The sequence below is a fragment of the Podarcis cretensis genome (assembly GCF_951804945.1).
Source record: "Podarcis cretensis genome assembly, chromosome: 1".
NCBI lineage: Eukaryota > Metazoa > Chordata > Lepidosauria > Squamata > Lacertidae > Podarcis > Podarcis cretensis.
Genome location: NC_137170.1, coordinates 119908381 through 119929575, shown reverse-complemented (window position 1 = coordinate 119929575; position 21195 = coordinate 119908381). Strand labels below are relative to the sequence as shown.

The window sequence follows — 21195 nt, the reverse complement described above, 5'->3', positions numbered from 1 at the left end:
GCAAGGCTTGCATATGGGCAACGGATCTTTGCTGCTGGACGTATTAGACATTCCACAAAAGTCGATATATAAATAAAGTGCAAAACACAAGTAACATTTTCTGCGTCGTCTTGATTAGGGAGTGAAATCATACGCCCAAGGAAAGAGTGCGAGACTGACAACTGACCATAGAAATGTATATATATATACTGTATATGATTGAACAATATTACCGTAGCATTTTGCGGCATTTGTAAGTAAGCTGCAGGCCTTCCTATTTGCATTATTCCATTGTGTTGCATTTTACTCCCCCCCTCCAAAAAAACCCCAGTGGGCGCTAATTGACTTTCTTCCCCCACCACCAAAGGGGGGGGGGGAACCCACCCAACATCCATTTGATCCAACGTTGATAGATTCTGCATCTTTTGCCATGTGTTGCCCTTCTACGATTGCCTATAGCTCACAGGTTGTAATCACTCTTTAATTTTAGTACCTATTTTGGCCTGTTCACTGTTTTTGCACCTTCTTTCTGAGGCACAGCTTAATGACATCTATATGAATCACGCTGCATGTGTATTCCAGCTGTGAACATGTAGTAGCATATAATGATGAAGCACAGATTTTTCCCCAGAAGCAAGGTTCTCTGTGTTCTCAGTAGGCAGCCGGTAGGCTCCCTTTAATGTCTGCGAAGATCCAGTAGCTAAGATATGGGCCATCACCTACATGGTGCACAGCATGAAACATAGCCCTAATGAGCCAGTCTTCCTGCAACCAAGGCTAGCAAGGATTTTTATGCTGCACTTGCTTATCGCTTCTACCGTTCACCGGCTGGCTTTGCTGAGCGAAGGTGTTGTGGCGAGGCCCCATTGTGCTTAGCATAAACCTCCTTTTTGTAGGACATTAATACAACTCTCCTTTTTTTACAAGTAGGGACAATTCTATCGGCAGAGAAGACTTAAGATAATGCAGAAAGTAGAGTGCCTTTCAAACTTCTTAAATGGATTGTCACGCAGCTGAAAGAGCATCTGTCAGATTTTTTGAATAATGAAAACTCTTGCTGTTTCCTTGACTTGCCTCCGTCTCCACCCCCCATTTTGCTTTATTTCTTAAGAATTTTAACTTCAGAACTCTTCTATACACAAAAACAAATCCTAGATACGTTGACATTACAAAGGACGCAAATGTCCTCTGCTGTCCTGTGAAAATGGCTGCCGTTGTTGACAAGAGGTCTATATTCTTTCTTCATGACAGTAGAACAGGTGTAGGCAAACTCAGCCCTCCAGATGTTTTGGGACTACAACTCCCATCATCCCTAGCTAACAAGACCAGTGGTCAGGGATGATGGGAGTTGTAGTCACAAAACATCTGGAGGGCCGAGTTTGCCTATGCCTGCAGTAGAAGTATTAGGATAGTAAAACTGCAATGAGGGAGAAATAAACCTATGAAGTGATTTGCAGGGTGTTTTCTTTTCTTCATTTACTGAAAGTCCTTTTCTGGCACCTCTATACGGGTGAAGGGCCATTGTCTGGAGCAGTAAAGAGTGACTGGAAGTGAGGACCATAGAGTCTTCAAAAGGATAGGGCACCTTTGAAAAGGAACATGTCCAGTCCTACAAATGGCTCACTGGAAACCCATCGCCATAGAGAGGCTTGGAGGGGCAAGGAAATTAGATCCACTAATTTCTAATACAGTGACTCCGTTCTCATGTCACCATGAAGCACATGGTTTGCCTTGAACACACAATGGATCTGACTTTGCTCCTCCCCTGAGTGTGAGCAGGGACAACAAACCACTATGTGAAACAAGGGTATGAGACTCTCTCTTTCTGGTGGCCCCAACAAAGCATAATCCACTCTACAATTCATGGAAAGCTCCCATCACCATATGAAATGCAAATAGCAGGTTCTGAGGGGCAGTTTTTGTTGGTACCATGGCAGGGATACAAATAGTTAAACTTCTCTTTCCCACCTCCCAGCCCCAAGGGGGTGTGCAGCTTGATTGCATTCACACAATTAATGTCACATCTAATTTGGCCCCAAAACACGGGCTTTAATTGGGACCCTCTAGGATAGAACCTAATTTTGAAAACTGGCATCACCAGTTATCTCACCACAAGAGTAACCACAACTACTGGCATGAATGCTTCTTAAGTGTTTGAGACATGGGCTGCCGGGGCAAAGGGAGTGGCATTGGATATATTGTCCAGGGTGCTGAACAATTAGAATTTAACAGAGCGCGATAAAACTCAAAAGTGCTAGGATTGTGAAGGGTGACCCATAGCATTACAATCTGGGTACTGTGTTACTCACTTCTTGATTACTGTAATACAGGGGGGGCTGCATTGGAAGGCTGTTCATAAACTACAGTTGGTTCAGGCTCCTGAAGCTAGGCTTCTTGTGGGGTGTGATGTGGGGACTCACGGTACTCCCCTTTTGAAACAGCTGCACTGGCTTCCAGATGTTTCTCATTTTGTCCCATAAAGCCCTAAAAACAGCTAGAGATCAGGTTATCTGAAGGACCGCCTTCTTCCATATAGTCCTGACTGAGGACTAATGCCTTCCAGAGGCCCTTCTCACTTTCACTTTAGGAAGTCCTACTGTGACACCACATAAAAAGGCCTTTTGTGTGGTGGCCCCTCCATCTCCGGAGATCTCTATGATTCCTTCACCGTATGCATTTCAGGGAGCAGTTGAACCTTTCTCCTCAAACATTTTAGCTCTTCAACCTAATTTGGGTGCTGTGAATTTGCTCATATCTTATTGTTTTTTTAGGGTTCCCCGTTCTGATCTCCTTGGGAAAGAGCAGGATATAAGCTTATCCAGTGCTGTTTTTCTAGAAAAAGAGGTGCCAGAACTCACCATGAACACCTCCCTCGTTCTCTTAGAATGGCAACGGCGCTCACCTGAGAGGTGCCAGAACTGAGCTCTGGCTGAAAAACTCCCTGAGCTTTTCTTAAAGAAAGAAATGCTTGGCTTTTCATTGCAGAAGGAAGGACAACCCTATGTGGGAAAAGTCTGAAGTCAAATAAGTAGATTTGCTTCAACAGGAACATGCTTTGTTTCAAATGTAGTTCAGCAGTTTTAGCTCCGGAACTCAGTTCTGTGTCAGTTTGGGCAAGAAACTATCTGAAGAGGGTGGGGGTGGGGGAGTGGAGAAAAAAAGGATACTTAATTAATATGCAAGAATTAGTGCATAGAACTTATGTCAGGAATTGGAAGCAGATGGAGACACATGCTAAGCAGAGACTTGTCAAGTTTAAGGGGGCTAAGCTGCAGCTGCACAGCACCTGCTGTATCATTGTCAAGCATTGTGGCAACATCGACATGGAATTGAAAGGAGGACAAATTGAACAGTTTTATGGTTATATTATGGAAACTCTTCCCTCTTAGGCCTGATTCACACATGCAAATAGTGGCTACTTATAATGCAACTGCAGAATGCTCAGTGCACCAAGTCATTCATGTAAAGCATTATATGTGTGTGTGTATATATATATATATATTTTCCTTGCTACTCCCCACCCCCCCAAGCCACTGGAAATACACACACTTCCTTTTATTTTCCATTTTGCAATGACAAATTGATTGCCGCATGGAGCAGACTGTGCTTGATTGCATTGTATACCAAATCCAAGATGTTGTTTGTAAGCGTGAATCAGGCTTTGGGTTGTAATAATAATAATATTAATAATAATAATAATACCCCAGCCATCCAACTGGGTTTCCCTAGCCACTCTGTGCGACTAACAACAGAATATTAAAAACACGAGAAAACAATAAACATTAAAAACTTCCCTAAACAGGGTTGCCTTCAGATGTCTTCTAAAAGTCAGACAGTTGTTTATTTTCTTGACATCTGATGAGAGGGTGTTCCATAGGGTGGGTGTTACTACTGAGAAGGCCCTCTGCCCGGTTCCCCATGATCCGAAAACCTCTTACACAAGAACATTTGCAGTGAAGTTGTCAGGACTATTCTAGAATCAGTGTACAAGGAACATATTCTCTGTTCCTCCCCTTGCTATGCTTCCTTTCAGCATTGTAAGTCTAGGTAAAGAACCACGGTTCCAACAACTGCATGAGCAAAGTTCAAATCCCTGTCTGTTTCAGATCCCAACCTTAACATGGGACCAACTTGGCGTTTACTCTTTGAGAAAGCACAGTGATGCCTAGCTCTGATAGGAGAATAGAAACATGACCTGCTGACCAGCACATGTTAGTTCCTTGCTCCTAAATTCTGTAACGTTTCAAGCCTCACAGCGTACCAAAGGAGTTTATCGAGGGCATTGGCATGGCGGGGGGGGGGGGAGCACTGTAAAATAAATACAAACATTTCAAGGCTAGTAACTGCTAGAAGTGCAGGATGAATATCAGGCCTATTAAGACTTAGAAGTGCAGGATGAATATCAGGCCTATTAAGACCAGATTAAAGACCAAGGAGTTGTTCCCGACTTCTGGACATTAGATATGCACATCTAATGTCATTCCTCGTGTAACGAAATGCCATTTAGAGCATTTCGTTAGAATCTCTTACGTTGCTCAACACAAAAGTCAAGGTAAAAAAGAAGCTTAAATTAAAAAATCTACCGGAAAATACAGTAGATTCCTTATTTAACCTTTTGACTTTGGTGTTGTCTGTTTCTGGTGTACAGTCGATTATATTTTCCCTGCATCTATCGCACCCCCCCCCCCTACTTTCCAGGTAATATCCAGAGTTTAACTCAATTCCCCCTTTACTTATTTATTATATTTTTATCCCATCCCTCCCAAGTTGTCCAGAGTAGTGTGTGTTGTTTCTTCTGCCAGTTTAAATCCACAAGATTGTGAGATCAGGTAGATTGAGAGTTGGTGATTGACTCAAGGCCATTGTGGCTGAGTGAAGATTTGAATTCAGGGCTCTCTGGTCCTATTCCTGACACCACTATATCACACTGGCCCTCAGAACCACAGCATATTTTTTTAAGCACTTGTCAGAATGAAACCGGATACAGTGGTACCTTGGTTTAAGAACAGCTTAGTTTGTGAACAACTTGGATTAAGAACGCTGCAAACCCGGAAGTAGATGTTTTGGTTTGTGAACTTTGCCTTGGAATAAGAACACGTTGTGCTTCCTGTTGAGTGTGTTCCATTTGTAAATTGAGTTCCCGGCTGCTATGGGAAAGCACGCCTTGGTTTAAGAACGCTTTGGTTTAAGAACAGACTTCCGGAATGGATTAAGTTCATAAACCAAGGTACCACTGTACTAGGTAGCATGCCCTCTGAAAATGCATTTCTTTGCTTGCATTGTTAGGCAGAGACATAGGAGGCTGGCTGGCTGTATTAAGAAGCAGGTCAGCCCATTCACTGGGAATTAGTTACATTCTTGCCAACTATGGTTTTTGGGATGTCAGGTACGTTGTGGGGAACCTAACACATCCACGGAATGTGACTTGAGAATGTCCATGTTACCTAAAACCTGCATTATGACAGAGTTTCTTTCTTTCATCCAAAGATCTCTTGCAAAGTGTATTTTTATACACACACACACACACACACATGCACAAAAGAAAGGTTAAAATAAATTCCGGTGGAGTGGAGGTAATGAAATCTTACACAGTTTAGTGTGAAACGCAAGATTTGTGTTGGCTTGAGCACAGCATGCAAACATCCTTTTATGTGTGGTGCAGCTATAGTGAGCACATGCAGCAACTGCGTATTTTTCCTCTGCACATATGATAACATGCTCGCAAGCTACCAGGAAGCTAGGATTTATTGATGTCCTCCTGCCACATGTCCATGCATAACATTAGAATCCAACCCTTTGTCTCCAGGGCAAATTTCTTGGGAGCTTTTCCCAATCTCTTCCCAATGTGAGATATTGTCTGGCCTTGTGGAGGCCACTTCAAATAGCTCACTCTGGTGAGTGGTCCATGCCTCAGACAGATGTAACATACAGAGTTGTTAGCCATGTGTATTGCTCCCATTGTGTAGAAACAGTCTGCAAGCCACTTTCAAGTATTCCTAGCGGCAGCTGATAGGGACATGGAAACTGTCAGTTCAAACCACATTATAGCCACGTGGCATGGACCACTTACCATGCAGAGGCTGTTTGCCCTGGCCGCCAGAGGGCCATTGTAATGTGGAGCAGAGTCATAACTATGGCACAGGGGGAAACTGGGAAATGTGCACTCTCAGGAACTCTTTGTGTACATTGGCAGCATGGATATGCCACCATAGCAAGGCTCCAATGTACATTTATCGATTTCCATTTTCCAACAAAAACCAAACCATTACAGAAGCAGTTTGTTAGCAGTGAAGGGTAAGAGTGGTAGCTTTGATAGTGATAGCTTTTTTTTTTATTCTAGCGTGAATATAGACACAAAAGGAACTGTAATCTACAGGCCCCTTACTTTCGGAACTTCAGGAATATTTATTCCAGCATTAGCCTTTGGAATAGTAAACAAACATTTTAAATCAACTTGCTATTTGTTTTTCAAAATGGAACAAAAATTGTGGTTTGTTTGGGTTTTTCTTTGGCTTTGATAAAACTGTTTTCAGGATAGACACTTCTACAAAATATTTTACCTCATGCCATGCAAAGTTTTAATTTTCAACGTGAAAGCTTAATCTGCCTATGGTGCCTTGCATACTCATTGGTGGTGGTTATGCTATCTTCATGGTCTAAAAATAAATAGCCAAGTCTTTTCAGAAAGAAATTCTTAATTGGCTGTTTATATTTAGACTCACTAATAATTTTACTTTCTGTTTATTGCTCACTAATCTGGTGGTGTCTTTTGCCTGGTTTTTAAATTGGTCCTAACTTTCCTTTTTTTCTCCTCTATCCTTCCTTTCCTTTTCCCCCCATTAGTTTTGCTTCCCTTTTGCTGCAAGAATGTCTGAGGAGTCTTACTTTGAATCTAAAACAGAGGAATCAAACAGTGCAGAGATGTCATGTCAGATCACAGCAACAAGTAACGGGGAGGTAGCTGGTGTGAACCCAAGTCTGAAGGCCTTGATGATGAAGGGCTTTGGGGATATCTTCCCTATGAACGAAGCAGGACCCGTCCTGCATTCTGGGATGCAGATAAATATGCAAGCCAAAAAGAATTCTTCCAAAACCACCTCTATGAAAAAAGGGAAGAAAGTCAACATGTCATTGGGGTTCCATGAATTCGACTTATCTGATGATGATGATTCTGATGATATTGATTTTGATGATGGAAGTGATAGTAGCAGCGAATGAAAGAAATAAAAAAACTGTAATGTGGCGTCTGAAACAAAGGGGGAGGGAAGATATATTTTTTTTTCCTGAAAAAGAAGCTACAAGTGTGAATTAAAACAACTTTGAAACCCAGCACCGCTCAGTTTCGTAGGCCCATTTTATTTCTTGTATGTGAGAAGTTATGTTTATACCCATATTTGGCTTTAAAGTTTGCTTTAAAACACCTTATTTGTGTTTTCTTTTTAAAAAAGGGAATATTCTATTATGCTACAATATTTGGTTTCTTGTTTACTTCTCGACACCATAAGGAAACTGCAGACTGCTAGGAGTGTTTTTAATTCACATAATTGTTGGTAAATCATGAATACGTTGCTATTACTCTTGCCGGGTTTTTGAGCAAGTTAACATCTGGATTTTTCATGTAGATTTGACAACCTCCTTTAAAATACCTTGTGTACAGGAGGAGCAGGCTTTGCACTAGGATCTGCTCCTCTTTCCCTCCACTGAATATTATTGTTTCTGACAATGCTGATCATCTGTTTGGAGTAGAAGCAGCACCAAGCTTTCTGGCTTCAGTGACCTCCTCACACAGGTTGACAGTTCTAATATAGATCTCCCTTCCATTCAACTGATACCTGATACAGGTTTCCCCTCCTCAGCATCTTTTTGCACAACGAAGGACCTAATCCAGAAGGGCTATGCACACGTGTTGGGTTGTCCTTACAGGATGTGCAATTTAACCTACACTTAAGCTGCAATCCTGCAACCACATACTTGGGAGTAAGCCTCACTGAACATCAACGGGACTGAATTCTGCTTGTTGCCATTCCTGTATATTTTTTGGGCAAGTACCAATTCATAACTAGAAATGAGAAACCGAATACAGTCGTACCTTGGAAGTCGAACGGAATCCGTTCTGGAAGTCCGTTCGGCTTCCAGAATGTTCGGAAACCAAAGCACAGCTTCTGATTGGCTGCAGGAAGCTCCTGCAGCCAATCAGAAGCCGCGGAAGCCCATGTCGGGTGTTCAGGTTCCAAAGAACGTTCGCAAACTGGAACACTCACTTCTGGGTTTCGGGAGCCAAAACGGTCCAAGTACCAAGGCGTTCGGAATCTAAGGTACGACTGTATAACATAATGGAATTTAAGCACAGCTTCTAGAAGAGAATGTGGACATGAGAATTCATTGAGGTATCCCTTTTCGTCCAATGTATTTACACCACAAGCTCAACTGCATAGAAGTAACCAAAGACATAGCTGTGGACTTGTGGTTGAATCCAATATAGTGCTGAGTAAGAATCACATCAGTGCAAGGGCTTACACTGGTAAACTTATCCACCATGTCCTCAAACATGCTCTCTAAACAGTCGTCCAGAGCAGATCTGAGGAGAGCGCAAGTTGCACACACTGGGGGAGCAGAGAGTTGAGAAAATCTGGTTGCACATGTTAAATCCTTGAACTGGTAAGAATGCATTTGTTGGCTGCCACCCATTATAATTAGTAGGGCTTTAAAGTTTAGTGGATTAATTGGGTTAATTTAGACAATTAAAATTCCAACTCGGGCAGACTGAAACAACTCTTTTTTATATATATTTAAGAACATATATTTTTAAGAGCTTATTGAAAACTGTGAGTGGCAGACAGGAACTTACAAACTATCCCCTCTTCTACAATGGGAAGGAAGGGACGGAGATATTTTGTCAGTGTCTAAATTCCCTACCCCGCTACCCTGGTTTGGAGACTACATAGCTTTGGGTCGTACAGACCCAACCGCTCTCTGGCCCGGCTGTGGCAAGCATGACCCTATTTTGCCTTGCCAAATTTGGAAATCTGTTGCCAGTTTGGCCAGGGCCTCAGAAGAGGCGTTGCTGGGGGAGAGAGCTCCTCCAACATGGAATTGCCTTCTCTGAAATCAAAGCTCTATCTCTGACATTTGAGGGATAGATCTTAACGATCCTGTGTTTCCTGAAACACCCTGCTAGGGATTCTAACTGTCTTTTATTACACTACACTAGTACTTCAGCATGCTTTTGCACAATAAAAAAAATAGTTTGTCCCCTGGAGTGAGATAAATGTGAAAGTAGGCATAGCAAAGAGATCTGGTCTGTGTGCATTGACAGTTGCATTGGTAATACTTAGGTAAGCATGTTATTCAGGAAAAAGAAATCATAGAATCTGTTATCTTCTTAGAGTTGGAAGGGACCCAAGGGTCATCCAGTCCAACCCCCTGCAGTGCGGGAACCTCAGCTAAAGCAGATGGCTATCCAACCTCTGCTTAAAAATCTCCAAGGAAGGAGCGTCCACAACCTCTCGTGGGAATCTGTTCCGCTGCCAAACAGCTCTTACTGTCAGAAAGTTTTTTCCGAATGTTTGGTCGGAATCTCCTTTCTTGTATCTTGAAGCCATTGCCTCGAGTCCTACCCTCCAGAGCAGGAGAAAACAAGCATGCTCCCTCTTCCATGTGACAGCTCTTAAGATATTTGAAGATGGCTATCACATCTCCACTTGGTCTTCTCTTTTCCCGGCTTAAACATACCCAGCTCCTTCAAGCGCTCCTCGTAAGGCTCAGTTTCCAGATCATTGAGCATCTTGGTTGCCCTTCTCTGCACACGTTCCAGTCAATATAACTTTCTCATATGCAATGAAAGATACTTTGTGTAGAAAACACAGCATTTTATTTCCAGTATAATGTGGAGGGATCAAGAATGGCAGCCTATGCACAGAAATTGTTCACTGATCTGGTGGTGGTAAATCTTGCGCACATAACACTCATATATTTTACAGAGATTCAGCTATGACAGCAATTCTTATGGATCTTTAAATAAGGGTGCCTGAGTAAATCTGGTATTAGAGTCTTGTAACCAAGACAGCGTACACACACGTACGTACGTGTGTGTGTGTGTGTATGTGTGTAAGTAATGTGGGCCAGGCTGATATTCTGTATTTGCCAAATACAGACGATTTCAGAAGCTACAATTTTCATGCAGGCCAAACCTGTGTTCAGTGGGACTTAACTTCCAGGTATTACATACACAGGATTGCAGCCTTGATTATAAAACCAAATATCTGTGATTCCTTCCCTCCGGTAATCTCAAAACACAGTGCTTCAGTGATAGTTGGATCTGTGCTACAAACACACAAAGACTTTGCACTGTAAAAAAACAACTCTGGGTCTGTTTTGGAACTGTTTGGAACTGTTTTGGAACTGAAATAGCTTTTGGCACACATTCACTACCTATTTATTTACTATTTGATTTTTTAAAAACTGAATATTTGAGTAAAATATTTATATACTACTAAAAGCACAATGTTGAGGGGGCTCACTTCAGATACTGCAATGCAATGTATAACTGCTACTGCATTCTGCAGTCATGGAGCACCAAAGATTTCTTAGGCTTGGGTATACAGGCAATGGTTTTTGAAAGACTTTAGGTCAGTAGTCATCACTGTATGTAGGATTATTATTCTTTTTGTGTTTGTGCGTTCCCTGTTGAAGTGGTCAAGCTACAAAGTTCTGACGCACTACAAGAAACACGTTTGATGCCATAAAAATGTAGCAAGCAAAACAAAAATAATGAATATGTATTCTGCTGGGAACTATAGGCTTGTTCATAAATTTTGTCTGTTCATTCTCAATTTGGTATTAGACTTGGGTGTGCAGAATAGGTATCTGCAGGTGAAGAGAATTCTCCCTGGCCACCAGACCAACTCCTTTCCCCCAAGAGAAAATAAGGAATGTTTAAAATACCAAGAAAAGTCAGTTTGAGGTGTCCCGTAGAAAATAATGAGTGAATAGACTCATTTTGAAATAAATTCTCCCCAAGCCCTGCAGTTGTAGGGTTCACCCCCCAATAGCTTATAGTGATTCTATCTAATAAGCCATTCCCAAACCCATATGTGAGCAGAAATGTAGCTATCTTTTGAAATTTGCACTCCTCCGAAATACTAAAGTTCAAAAGTGGGTATATGAAGGAAAAGTATACACAGTAATGTGTATTAGTGAAAAGAATGCAAAAAACATGCAATATAACTAGCAGAGCTGTTGATATTAGGTGAAATTTCATACAAAATGTGTATAGCTGAAGAAATACTCATGGATATCTGTATAAAATTTTGTGCAGATGTTTTTAGAACAACCCACGAGTGCAGAAATGGAGTTAGCTGAATTTAAGGTTGGAAAAATGAGATGCAGAGAAACAAATGGACAGATTAATCCAACCTTAAGTACAGCCTAATAGAACCTTCCGCTTGAAGGACACTTAGTACATCTAAGGACTAGATCAAGTACTGTACCCTCTTCCAACTTTTCCTTCAAGAAAACAGTTGAGTTGGATATGATACAAGTAGCTTCCAGACCTTAAAACCTACTGTATTCCTGGAAATTGAAGAAACCATCTTCACTTCCTCTAAATTAGAAGACTCTAATTTAACACTTGCTAAGCCAGCGAGAGCTTTCTTGATGATAGGAATAATTTCAGCAACATGACGCAGGCAATAAACATGTTATGGTGTCTATAAGAATCTGCAGTGCCTCTTTTTTGAAGTCTGATATAGCACACTATGTTTATATATATATTTGCTTTTGCACTGTTGAAATGTTTTATATTGACTAATAAGGAAATGATATCATTTGTAATCCAGACACGTATGAAAATGTAAATGGAAAGTATTTTCAGTACTTAGGAAAGCTCAACCTTGGGTTTTTTGTTGTTGTTTTGTTTTCTCCTAAAAACTGCTGTGCTGTGTGAACTCTGTGCCAAAAGTACTGCGGTGTGTAAACAGAATATCTAATTTTTATGGAATGTGAAATGTTACACTCTTGCATGGTGAGACCTTTAGTAATTAGTCTCTCCCACCCCCACAAGACACTACTATATGATGGCTTGCTCCAGTCACATAATGGATTTGCTTGTCTAGTTATTAACAATGCATTTTGGGGGAAGGGGAAATTTGGTGTCATAAATCTTATTTTCTTGTGAATTGTTTTCCTTCTCTTTGTCTTCATTCTGACTTTGCAATAAACATTTTGACAGGAAGAAAATCTGTGGTCCCGTATAAAAATATTAGGGGTTAGATGAGGGACATGATGTGTATATGCCAGCTACCATATTTTTTGCTCTATAAGATGCACCAGACCACAAGACGCACCTAGTTTTTGGAGGAGGAAAACAAGAAAAAAATAATTCTGAATCTCAGAAGCCAGAACAGCAAGAGGATTGCTGCGCAGTGAAAGCAGCAATCCCTCTTGCTGTTCTGGCTTCTGGGATAGGTGTGCAAGCTGTATTCACTCCATAAGACGCACACACATTTCCCCTTACTTTTTAGGAGGGAAAAAGTAGTCTTATAGAGCAAAAAATACAGTATTTCACACATGGCTTCTCCATTTTGGCTTCGTTTCTGTTAAATAACTCACGGCACAGTGTAATATGTCATGCGTTGTTGTTCATCTGAGGTTGTATTTACCTAATTTTAAGACCTGCTAAGGAACAGGTGATTGCTATTATGTCCTGGTATGTAAAACCACGGATTTCAAAGAGGACGTACTTGGTTTTCCCCACGACTGCACATACATATAAACATCATTTTATCTGCATGCCGCCTTTCTGTAGTGCAAACCTTGCTCAAGGTGGCTTACAACATGGAAAAAAACGACAAAAGTAGTCATAAAGATAAATAAAACATCAAAAAGTACACAGCCATCTTGAACAATGTTCACATAAAGAAGATCTAAATAAAGAAGATCTAAAATAAAGATACAAAAAAATTAATATCAATAGCGGCAGAAACCCCCCCTCCACACCAAACCCCCTTAAACAACACCCCAGACCAAGTCTGTTCAGCAGCCTTAGCTTCTGTTGCTGGAGTCAGGTTACAAGACCAAATAGAAAAAGGCATGCAAGTCAGAGAACAGGTCTTCCAGGACTCACAACCAAGATGGCCCATGCAATGTTGGTTCCACGCTTAGGAACTAAGTCCTAAGGAGAGCGTAAAACATAGAAGACTGGGATGCAGTGCCTCGATTGGTGGTGAATTCATGTGGAAATAATTTTTTATGGGGTGAAAAAATTGTGGTTTTGCCCTTGGGTATGGCACCATTGCTCTACAATCTCACACCCAACAAGGTCTCTTTGGGATAGTGTTTGATTAGTTGCATTTGGCTTATCGCTTGGACCGAATGAAACCGCAACTAGTAGAACGTGGCAAGTAGGAGTTCCACAAACTGTTGCAACATATCCCCCTGTTCAGGATTTCAGGCGCATGTCCTCCAATATAATATAAGCTGCTAGGAGCTCAAGCAGGTGATCCCGTTCTCCTCCTCCTGTTTCTTTTTCTTCTTCTAGTGAAACTCGAGATTCCATAACTCGCTGAGCATATTTAGCGCCCAGTGAACTGGGTTAGGGGGAAAGGGGTTCCTCTCTATTTACAAACTTGTATACTTTGGCCTACATGGGAGTTCATCGATTATCTAGAAATAACTTCCTCCTTTTATCAATGGAGTTGTGCTTCGAAACTGATTTAATTTAATTTGATTTAATTTATTAAATTTTATGCCACCCTCCATCTGAGGATCGCAGGGTAGTTTACGATATGAAAACACAAAAATATACAACACAGTAACAAATGAAAGCAACACCCCCCCGGCAGTTTAAAGAACCGTAAAGGTAAAGGTAAAGGGACCCCTGACCATTAGGTCCAGTCGTGACCGACTCTGGGGTTGCGGCACTCATCTCGCTTTATTGGCCGAGGGAGCTGGCGTACAGCTTCCGGGTCATGTGGTCAGCATGACGAAGCCTCTTCTGGCAAACCAGAGCAGCGCACGGAAACGCCGTTTACCTTCCTGCCGGAGCGGTACCTATTTATCTACTTGCATTTTGACGTGCTTTCAAACTGCTAGGTTGGCAGGTGCAGGGACTGAGCTCACCCCGTTGTGGGGATTCAAACTGCTGACCCGATCGGCAAGTCCTAGGCTCTGTGGTTCAACCCAAATATTGTTATGAATATCTTCCTATGAAGCATATGATTTCATAATATAGTAAAGAGCATATATAAAGCAGATTCATATATAATGTCAATTAAAAAGAAACGCAAATGTTTTTAAAACTCCAATGCAGATACTGGCTGTGATAGAAGGTTGGTTGAAAAATGAAAGGATAGGCACTCAGCCATTCAGCAATTGCTATTACAGGGGTCAGCAAACTTTTTCAGCAGGGGGCCAGTCCACTGTCCCTCAGACCTTGTGGGGGACCGGACTGTATTTTGGGGAGAAAAAAAGAACGAATTCCTATGCCCCACAAATAACCCAGAGATGCATTTTAAATAAAAGGACACATTCTACTCATGTAAAAGCACGCTGATTCCCAGACCGTCCGTGGGCCGGATTTAGAAGGCGATTGGGCCAGATCCAGCCCCCTGGCTTTAGTTTGCCTACCCATGACATATATAGAAGGTGGAACCTGCCACACAACCCTTTTCCTGTTCAGAGTTCCAGCCAACCATCCTTTGTGCTCCATTCCATTCCTCTGATTTTCAATTGTTTTTCCACTCATACCCTACAACTGTCAATCAACCTTTTGTGTCTAGTGAGCATGCTCGGTGCTCTTTTGCTATTCCAGGTCCCTCCACCAAGCATTTTTAGTACCTATTTAGTACCATTTTTCTCCCTTTTGCAAAAGTTAAGTGTTCTCCCAAGCCTGCTGTTTTTTGCATCCTGTGTGGGGGCGATTTCATTGTGGCTGCAAAAGACTCCACCCTTGGACAACAAGTTCTGTGTTTGATATATAGGAGAAACAAACACTTGGATAATGGGTGGTGCTGGCAACTTTAGTTCGGTTAGCATGAGTTAGTTTATTGCCAGGGAACTTAAGAAGAAGTTCATATCAGATATCAGATAAGAAAGCCTTAACCTGCTGAGATCCAGTTAGATTTCCTACGACTTCACCTTCCGAGCATCAAACTACACTAGGACATCCTGGTCTCATCCATTCAATTGCTAAAGTAGATACCGTACTTTTCCGTGTATAAGACAATGTTTTTTCTTTAAAAATCATGCTGAAAAGTGGGGGTCGTCTTATACATGGGTAGTGCATAGGGTGGACGTTTGATTGGTTGCTGCGTCTGTCAGCGGCTATTGTGCATGCTATTGTGCTCGTTTAATCTCACTGCAAACAAGTGGTACAGTGACAATAAAATATTTCTATTTCTATTTCTATTGGTTGCTGCGTTAATGGGTGGTGTTGATTGGCTGACGCTCCAGCAATTGGGCGGGCAATTGGCAGCTTCCGCCATTGAAGGGACAGACAGGAGGCGGATTTTGCGACGCATGTGGGTTAGCGATTTTCGACAATCCCCCCTAAAAAAGGTCAACAACTCTGTGCCATCTTCCCCCCATTTTCTTAAATTTGAGTCCTCCCCCCAATAGGGGGCATCTTATACATGGGGGCGCCTTATAGACGGAAAAGTGCGGTAATGCTTTTCAAATCTGGGAATCCAATTTGGATGTTTGTTGATTTTGAAATGGTATTCTTCCATCACTGTGGTTTGTCTCAACTGACAATCAATTAAACATTTGTTACAATTTTTTGCAACTCCCAAATATTGAAATATGAATCTTGAACAGCCTAGTCGACGCTAAGCTTACAAACCTAAAAGCAAGTTCAAATTATAATTCGTCATTTAATTAATTCGAAGTTGGTTTAGCTCCGGGAGCAGCAAGGGCTGAAATTCTGACTTAAAATAAAATAAAAACACTTCCCTGCTGCCATAGACCAGCAGGAACAAGCAAAAACTGAGGTGAAATGGAAATGACATGGCTGAATGGAGAACAGTTTAGCTTCACATCGAAATGTATTTATATCAGTCATATGCAAGTAAGGCAGACTGTCCGTATTAATTTTCTCGGAGAAAAAAAAAAGGATCTGAATGCTAAATAAATAATCAACTTCTAAATGAAAATGGATGTCAAGAGTCAAAAAAAAGAAAGAGTGCACCATTAAATTCGTATTTCTTACACAGTTGCTGCCTTCCTTTGATATCTGTGCTTGGACTGAAGAAGATGTGGTAAGCAGCCTTTTATTAATTAAAACATCCCTTTTTTTGTTTGTCTAAGAATTCTTACTTTAAGTAGAGCACTCAGGGCTAAGCAATAAACCTGCAGCTGTGTGAAATAGCAACCAATGGCTGCTTCTCCCTTGTAGTTTAAGAGGAGAATACAGTGGTACCTTGGTTCTCAAACTTAATCCGTTCCGGAAGTCTGTTCCAAAACCAAAGCGTTCCAAAACCAAGGTGCGCTTTCCCATAGAAAGTAATGCAAAATAAATTAATCCGTTCCAGACGTTTAAAAACAAACCCTAAAACAGCAATTTAACATGAATTTTACTATAATGAGACCATTGATCCATAAAATGAAAGCAATAATCAATGTACTGCACTATAAAATAAATAAGAAAGAATTATAGATGATACAAATTAAAGTTTTTTTTTTTTTTTTACCTGCATTGATGATAGTCATTGTTTGGATGGGGGCTTTTATCCATTTCTGCAGTCACACAATCAACTAATCAGTAGCTGAACTGGGTTCCACATAGTCACAAAAACAAATTAACCGGAAAAGCCTCAAAGACAAAAACGCAAAATGAATTGCAAAAACAAAAGCGCCAAACTTAATTCGTTCTGGAAGTCCAATTGACTTCCGAAATGTTTGAAAATCAAGGCTCAGCTTCTGGTTGGTGCAGGTGCCCCGGAAACAATAGCCGATAGCCGCATCGGACATTCGGCTTCTGAAAAATGTTCAAGAACTGGAACACTTACTTCCGGGTTTTTGGTGTTTGAGAACCAAGGTACCACTGTATTGTAGTGGAGAACCGACCAGGCAAAGTCGAGCTTAAGCTGGGCACTTTCCCCTGGAAATTCCCTCCCCACGCTCAAGTAAGGTGTGGTTCCAAGCTCATGTTACTAGGTAAACACAGGTTCAGTGGGGAGGAAGGGGGAGGAAGTCCCGTTGCGCAAATGGACCTCATTCCGGTTGTGCAACTATGTCATTGACTACGGCTTAAAATAATAAATCTGTGTTATTTCTTCACAGTATTTTTGGATGCAGCAGCTTGTTACGAAAGGTAAATCTCCTGTATTTGGTTGACCTGTTTTTTTTTGTCTCTATTGATCCGTTTTCTAAACAGTTTCCTCTTTTCTTAAGGTGACACTTCAGGTGAGATGAGTATTTATGCTACTTTATTTAAGGAGCATCACATCACTGGGAAACGACTGCTACTTCTGGATGAAGAGGACATGAAGGACATGGGGATTGTTTCTAAAGGCCACATGATTCATCTGAAGGTACTTTAAAATGCCTTGGATGAAAATGGGACTGTTGAGGAAGGAGTCCATTCTTGTGTGGGGTGGTGGTGGAGATCTTGTTTAAAATCCTTTTGTGGGGATGAACCATGTAGGAGGCCTGCATTTTACTGTGTTGTTTGAATGGATATTTTGTTACATATCGTACTTTCTGCATTTTATCATTTTGTAAAATTGCTTTGGGACTTGCTGGTTGTGGGAAATGATCAACATATTTGTTGTGTACTGAAGTTCTCACCCTGGGCCAGCAGGGGGATACTGTAGATATTTCAGGTCCACATATGCAAATAAGGGATTGGAAGTGACGTTCAGTGATTGGATAGTTATAGAAAGTTGTTACAGTTACATTGTACTGGAGCTCTATATAAGCAGGCTGGCTGAACCCTTCAGTTCAGTTCTGTTCTGACCTGTGAATAAACAAGAGCAGTTTGGAGAATCGCTCTGTCGTCTGATACGTTCACCCACAACTTAACAATATTTAACAGGCTCATTACCTATTTTATGTATTGAAACAATAAAGGCCCTACAATTCAGGGTGAAGGGAGCTCTGCCCCTAGAAACAAGAATGAAAGCAAACCAGAATAATTTTTCATGGAATGCTGCTCCACCTGGTTCAACGTCTCTTAATGAAAAAATTGAATCCATAGGTCTTTAAATTGTGCAGTTTTGTGTGACGTATACTCTGGTTTATTCTTATTTTCCCCTCTTTTTTTACTCTTAGACTGCCATTGAGAAATTGAGTCAGGACCACATCAATATGTTCCATTTTCCACCTCTGATTAAGGTAACCACGATTGTATTTAGAAAGTAAAATATAATGAGTTAACACATGGGAAAGAAATCTTGGTGCTATTGACCTCCATAATCTCGCATTATATATATTTGGTTCAGATATAGTTCTCTTGAGGTGCTAAGCCCATGTTGGGCCTGTACTACTTCAGGCTCTGTAAGCAGAGCTAACATTCCCTGTATAGGGAAGTTTTTTAAGGTGTAATGTTTTATTATGCTTTTATATATGCTGGAAGCTGCCCAGAGTGGCTGGGGCAACCCAGTCAGATGGGCGGGGTACAAATACATTAATAATAATAATAATAATAATAATAATAATAATAATAATAATAATATTTATAAACTAGATGCCATAAAGAACGATCCTAGACAAGTTAGTTTCCTGTGTGCATGGATTGTGTTTTAGGATGAAGTACAGCCCAAGATAAAGGTTTACCATTTTATTGAGAACTAGGCCTTAGAAATGAGACTATAAATATTCCGGAGCCAGATCTTTGCTTAGTTTCAGAAAGTGGTAGATTCATTGATACTCACAGTACTGAGGCGTAAAAGAAGGCAGGCTTAATGTACTTCTAATAGTTCTGTAGAAAAGGAAATTCCAGTAGAAAACAATGCCTCTAGCACTGCCGTCTTAAAAATTATCTTCATCTGTAGTTACTGGAGAACTCACTCAATATTTGTATGTAGCTTCCAAAGGTTTCAGAGGTCAGACGTCTAAGGATAACCCAGCAAAACTTTGTAGAACTAAAAGGCAGTTAAACCCTTAAGACAAAGTTAAAATCTTTCCCTGGCAGAGAAGATGATGCTATCACATGTTCCCTTGTCTATTTTTGTTTGTTTGCTGTGCTGTTTTTTTTTACCGGTAAGGTATATTTACTGGTATATTTGGGCATTTAGGACCACATGGCTGTAGTCTGAAGAGGCACTCTGAACCAGTTTACCGCAATCCACTTGTTCACAGTACTAATCACAGCTAGTCTGCACAGACTAGCCCTGCCAGCGCAAATAACACAACTGCTTCATGCTGAAATAGTCACAGGTACCTTAAATTCCTCCTGTAGGAAATACCTCTTATTTGAGGAATTCCTTTTGCACATCCTGTTCTGCACTATCATCTCTGCTTGAGTGATGACTGGAAACTCGCCCGTAGTTTACAAGTCGAAGGAAACTGTTTCCCAAAATTGTACAATGCAAAATTACACTTGTTGTTTTTCACACTGAAGGTTTAAGTAGGGTCAGAACCGTTTGCAAAGATATTAAAAATGTTACATTATTTAACCCAGACTGTCAAATACCCTGAATTTAAACAAACTGAGATCTGAAACAAAAATGACTCATCTTTTCTTTCTGTGGTAGGATTCTGCAAGTGAAAATGAGACAAGTGAAGAGAAAGTCGTGAACCTTGAACTCGTTTTTGGCTATCATTTAAAGCCTGGAAGTGGCCCTAAGGTAAATGAATAATTCGCAGCTGCTATTATTTGTTTTATATGCCTGTTGTCTTTGTCCATGGAGTTTTCTTGGCAGGGATACTGGAGTATGCTTGCTGGTTCCTGCTCCAGGTGGATCATGTTTGGTCAAAACTCTCCACTATGACCTGTCCATCTTGGGTGCCCTGCTCGGCATAGTTCATAGCTTCTCTGAGTTATTCAAGCCCCTTCGCCATGGCAAGGCAGTGATCCATGAAGGGGATGTTTGGAAGTGAGAGCTGGACCATAAAGAAGGCTGGTCGCCGAAGAATTGATGCTTTTGAATTATGGTGCTGGAGGAGACTCTTGAGAGTCTCATGGACTGCAAGAAGTTCAAACCTATCCATTCTTAAGGAAATCAGCCCTGAGTGCTCAGATCGTGAAGCTGAGGCTCCAATACTTTGGCCACCTCATGAGAAGAGAAGACTCCCTGGAAAAGACCCTGATGTTGGGAAAGATGGAGGGCACAAGGAGAAGGGGACGACAGAGGACGAGATGGTTGGACAGTGTTCTCGAAGCTACTAGCATGAGTTTGACCAAACTGTGGAAGGCAGTGGAAGACAGAAGTGCCTGGCGTGCTCTGGTCCATGGGGTCACGAAGAGTCGGACACGACTAAACGACTAAACAACAACAACAACAACAACAACAACAACATTATTCGTTTTCTTCACATAAAAATTTCCCTGCATATATTCACCCCAGGTGCCTCCAGATGGTTAATATTTGGAGTGATGAATTTAATCTCATAACAGGAAACATAAGTTTGCGCAGTTGAAGTAGATTAAAGTGCTCTTTCCCCCTAGCAATACAAATCCACCTTAAAAAAAGAAAATGGCTTTTGCTGTTAGGAAAGGGAGAGGAAATGCATTAAAAAGTGTGGAATGAATGCATGATTAACAGGAAGACGTAAAAACGCCCCACAAGCAGTTCAGGATGAAGGCTCATTCTCATATAATATTTGGAGCTGTTCCATTTAGAGAAATGGCGAATAAGGAGGGCGTGGTATTGGCATACAATATTCTTGTTGGTGTGGGCAAAGTGGATAGAGAAAAGATTTTCTCCCTGTCTCATAATATAAAACTTGTGGACATTGAATGAAACTGAAGGTTGGAAGGTTGACGACAGACAAAAGGAAGCACACGACACACAGTGAAACTACGGGGTTCGTTCCCACAAGAGGTGGTGACGGCCACCAGCTTGGATTGCCTTAAAAGAGGATTAGACAAATTCACGGAGGATAAGGCTATTTTCCAGCTCCACTGCTGGAGGCAGGTAGCCTCTGCATACCAGTTGCTGAGAGAGTGCTATTGTACTTCTGTTCTGCTTTTGGGATTCCCTTTAGGATCTTGCTGGGTAGAATGCTGAAGTAGATGAGCCTTTGGCAGGCTCTTCTTATTTTCTCATGTTCGCTTAT

The 21195-nt window shown here is 41.2% G+C and overlaps 1 protein-coding gene across 2 annotated transcripts in view; it reads left to right on the top strand.

Moving 5' to 3' along the window:
• MAP3K20 (mitogen-activated protein kinase kinase kinase 20) overlaps positions 1-12216 on the top strand; it is a 66521-nt gene extending 54305 nt beyond the window's left edge. For both annotated transcript variants that reach the window (XM_079980580.1, XM_079980579.1), the window contains one exon: positions 6823-12216. In XM_079980580.1, coding sequence (XP_079836706.1) covers positions 6823-7197 — 375 coding nt within the window. In that variant the 3' untranslated portion in view covers positions 7198-12216. The remainder of the gene's footprint in view (positions 1-6822) is intronic.
• Positions 12217-21195: the final 8979 nt, after the last annotated feature.